This window comes from Octopus bimaculoides, chromosome 5 (assembly GCF_001194135.2).
Source record: "Octopus bimaculoides isolate UCB-OBI-ISO-001 chromosome 5, ASM119413v2, whole genome shotgun sequence".
Lineage (NCBI taxonomy): Eukaryota > Metazoa > Mollusca > Cephalopoda > Octopoda > Octopodidae > Octopus > Octopus bimaculoides.
The window spans coordinates 108,254,818-108,259,430 of record NC_068985.1 but is presented as its reverse complement, the minus strand read 5'-3'; the positions used below and the strand labels follow the sequence as shown (position 1 = coordinate 108,259,430).

At 34.7% G+C, this 4,613-nt stretch overlaps 1 protein-coding gene across 1 annotated transcript in view; it reads left to right on the top strand.

Annotated features, from left to right (window-relative positions):
• Positions 1–280: 280 nt before the first annotated feature.
• LOC106879656 (inter-alpha-trypsin inhibitor heavy chain H3) overlaps positions 281–4,613 on the top strand; it is a 46,780-nt gene continuing 42,447 nt past the window's right edge. Inside the window, exon 1 of the mRNA XM_052967932.1 lies at positions 281–615. Coding sequence (XP_052823892.1) covers positions 538–615 — 78 coding nt within the window. The 5' untranslated portion in view covers positions 281–537. The remainder of the gene's footprint in view (positions 616–4,613) is intronic.

Here is a 4,613-nt window from a genome sequence, read left to right as displayed (position 1 = left end):
ACACACACAAACATACCCATACACACACGCGCGCGCGAGCGCGCGGCTTTAAAGCTGCGGTCTTGCATATATACGAAAAGGCATCAACAACATTTTATTCTTGTGTGTGTGTGTGTGTGTGTGTGTGTGTGTGTGCGTGTGTGCGCGTACACGTTTTCGTTTAACATAATTCCTAAAACGTAATTTGAGATATTTCTGCACAACAGAATTTAACCCATCCCATTGGTTTCAATTGAGAAATCTGTTCTTAAGGAATTTTATTTAATAACTGCTTATGTTTCAGGATTTAAACTTGACAAATCCTGTTTGAGTTTCCTCACTCCACGATATAAATAACTCAGGGTTTACAAGAGATTCATAAGAAGAATGTTATATATCCGTATTCAGTATGTATAAGTGTTCGTTTGTATGTAAATATATTTATTGACTGTTAACCACACTGTTTAGTGATATTTTTTAACGTTTTGAAAAGTAATTCTTTAAACAAATATTTGAAAATATTTGAAAACAGAGGAAATTAAAAGAAGCGCTAACAAAATGGCTTCGCGGTTGTTATTTGTAATGTTCGGTGCTGTATATTATTTGGGGATAACAGCCAATGGAGAAACTGTTCAAGTAAGTCAATATTATAATAATTATTTTAAAGAAATCTTAATATCATTTAGTGTTATTGATTTTACAGTAATTTCTGAAGAGAGCGATTTAATATCATAGTTTCTATCATTTTCCAACATCAATTTTTATTGCAGATTTTATTTCGATAACTAGCGGACATTCGAGGCCATATAGTTAGAACTAATAGAAATCGAACTCGTTTATTGAAGCTATAGTAATATTCTCTTGTTATAAATCATATCGAATTTTTAATCTAACATTTTCTATTCAATGATTATGAACCTATTAATGATCAGGTTAGACAATAAGCGCTTTATCGTGCTTCTTAGCAATATTTAACTACGAGGGAGTACCCAAAATCGGAATTTTGCAATATTATTTTACTCAGTTAGTTTTTACCCGCTTACACATTTATCACCTTCAAGAATATTCTCCATTTGAAACAATGCATCGGTCCAGATGCGTTTTCGACTGTTCGAAGCAGTCCTAGAATTCTTGCGAAGTGATGCTTTTAACGCCTCTATCGTTTTTTTTTTTTTGTTTTTTTTTTTCTTCACCTCTTCCACATCTGCTAAACGGTTTTCTTTAAGGATTTTTTCATTCAGGGAAACAAAAAAAGTTGCAAGGAGCAAGATTGGATGAATAGGGAGGGTGGGTAAACGGGGCCATGCTATGTTTGATCAAAAACTGTCAGATACTCAAAACGGTGTGCGAAAGTGCATTGTCGTGATGAAACCACCACTCTCCACTTTGCCATTAGTCGGGGCGTTTACGTCTCACCGCGTCTCGCAACTGCTTCAGAACTGCCAAGTAAAATATCTGGTTAACAGTTTGACCAGGAGAAACAAATACTGTGTGGCCAATTCCTTTCGTATCGATGAAACAAATCAGCATCGTCTTGACATTGGACTTCACTTGATGCAATTTTGGGGAGCGTGAGGATATTGAATGCTTCCATTGGCTTGATTGCTGCTTCGTTTCTGGGTCGTAACCGTAACACGAGCTTTCGTTACCAGTGATTACTTTAGAAAGGTTCGGTTCAACTTCCAATTGTTCTTTAAGTTCACGACATACATTCAGTTGTGAATGCTTTTGATCTTCCGTGAGCAAGTGAGGCACAATTTTTGCTGCAACTCTTTTCATTTTCAATTCGCCACTCAAAATTCGTCGGCAGGAGTTTCAGGACACACCAGTCATATCAACAAGTTTGTCAGTTGTTCGGCGACATTTCTTCAAGATAGATTCATGGATTTTCGTGATGTTTTCATTCGTCGACGGTCGCCTTGAACGAGGTTGGTCTTCAAGCGACAAGTGACCATTACTAAAGTATGAAAAACATTCGTAAATCTGTGCTTTGCTCATGGCACTGTCCTTGTAAGCTGGTTGTAGCATTAGAACTGTTTCGGCGGCCGTTTTCTCTAGCAGAGAATAGAATTTCTCGGAAGCACGCTGTTCCTTCGTTTCAGCCATCTCAAAAGTCGACGAACAGGGAAGAAGCATTGCAAAACAAAAACTCACCACATGGTAGTATGAGTCCACCTGATGACGCCGGTCGGCACACTGATGCCTGAGGGTCGCATCAAGTGGCTTCTAGCGGCGGAAGCCTGAACTACAACGGGCTTATCTCGCAGAGAACCTTTCCGATTACTTTTGCATACCACGTCGTATATATTTATTACATGAATATTTGCGCAATATTTGCAGCTTCAATGCTAATTTGTTTGGATAGATGAGAGTTATTACATCTTTGAGGTATTTATAGTGTAATCTAATACCATTTATCATTCCCATGGTGTACTGATTATTTCAGAAAAAATATACTATAGAGAACATTTACAAAAGATCGTTTTAAAATTCCTTATAAGTTTAATTTTTTTTTTTTTCTGCCTGAATTGAAAGATTATTTGCTAAATATAATAAATCCAATTGATTATATACATAAGCACCTGACAAAATTATTTAAAGTTTTGTACGACTTGACGTTCGGCTAAATCTTACTAAAATATCTACATATTTTATTATTAACGTTTCATTTACCTCACTCCCTCGACAAATAACTGCCTCTGGCACCCATTTCGTTGAAAACTGCACACAAAATAAAGTTATTTTGCACCTAGGTTTGCATGTCTATGAACTATACAAGTATCACAATGGATATACTACGAAGGAATTCAGACTCTACTCGCGTTCATGTTGATACATCCTCTCGCTATTCCACAGTGGGCGCTGTATTTAAATTAGACCTCGACGATGATGCCTTTTTCTGTCACAAATGGGGCCTTTTAGCTTCGACCACTGTAGCTAACTTTTCCGTTTTAAAGAACTGGAGTCAGTTGCTGATCTGGGACGCTATAGGTAATGGCACTTTCCCAGTTCCAACCCAGTCGCTTAGGACAGTATATACTATATTAAAAATAATAAAGATCATGGATTAAATATTAAGAGAGAAACCTATTCGGACATTTTTTTTTTTTTAAATAGCAATGTGAAATTAATAACAATGAAAAGTATTTATTCTGTAGAAAGATTAGGAAAATATTTATGGTTAAGGGGAGGTAATAACCAGGGTAAGTGGGTTAAATTCATTGCACCTAATCAACGATACTTAGTATGCATGCATGAGCAAATTGTAGTAAGAACCTGCATCTGTAAGAATAATTTGCAAGTATTTTAATTTTTTATTTTAAGTATAAATTGTAATCATTAATTTAATTAGGGATATTTATGTTTACTTATTTAATTGACCACTACACTGACTGATTTATAGATTGTTTAGTCACTTAGCGGTGAAATTAGCTGTCTGTTGAGCTAGTCAGCTCGCTTATTCTGTGCACTGGATGGCAGACCAGCAGTCTCTAATTTAGGCCACTTACTCTGGTTATTACCTCCCCTTAACCATAAATATTTTTCTAATTTTCCTACAGAATAAATTGTTTTTAATAATTTCATTGTTTTTACTAATTTCATGTTCCTATTTAAAAAAACATTTGGACCATTTTCACCCCTAACCGTCTTATTACCTAAATGTCCAAATAGGTTTCTCTCTCAATATTTATTCCATAATATTTATTTTTTTAATCTAGTATATACTGTCCTAAGCGTTTTAATGCCCCTTACAACATACACCAGTTTCCCATTCATTTATTTATTTATCTTACCCCGTATAACAGTCTCAAAAGTTGGTCTTTTATTTTTAAATTTCAACTGACCAATTATATCGAACGTTGGACCTTGGCCTATCTCACTTCGGACAACAGGTGGAAGGGCTTAACCACCTACTAGTAAATAAAATTTAAAAATTATATTTAATCGGTTAGCACTTTATTGTGATAAATCCTATTAATTAGTACTATAAACGTAATCATTATAAATTATTATGATTAATCTAAAGCCTTATTGTATCTTCACCCCTTCTCCGACTAAAACCTATTGGCGTATCCCACTATAATTTCTTTATTTTTAATTATTTATCCATCCTACCCCCGACCACGTTCAAAGGATTAATCCATGAAGTACTATTTTATGTTTAGTCATATACTTAACATCCCAAAGAGATGCACAAGCAAAATGGTATGATTACAACCATATTCAACTTTTCCCTTTTCTAGGCTCTACATTATTTTTTTATTTATTCTTCATTCTGATGAAGTTCCATGTTTCAGATAGGTTTTATTACCAGATATGATAAATATTTTTAGCATATCAATGGCAATGCCATACAACATTGGAAGCAGAAACAGCTGTTAGACGGGATGCAGTCTATTTGTATTGAATCAATAAATAACAATTGATGTAAGACAATTGTTGTTCATCAATATTTCTCCATTTCCTGTTTCCTTTAAATTCTGATTCTTAATAAACACATGTTTATCTTTGTCTTTACCTGCTATAATTTATGAGCATAATATGCTTGCATATGTATGCCCATGGTTAAACATAGATAATATAGCGGTAGTATAATGGATACTTCTGTCCCTTAGACGTTTATTTTAACTTCG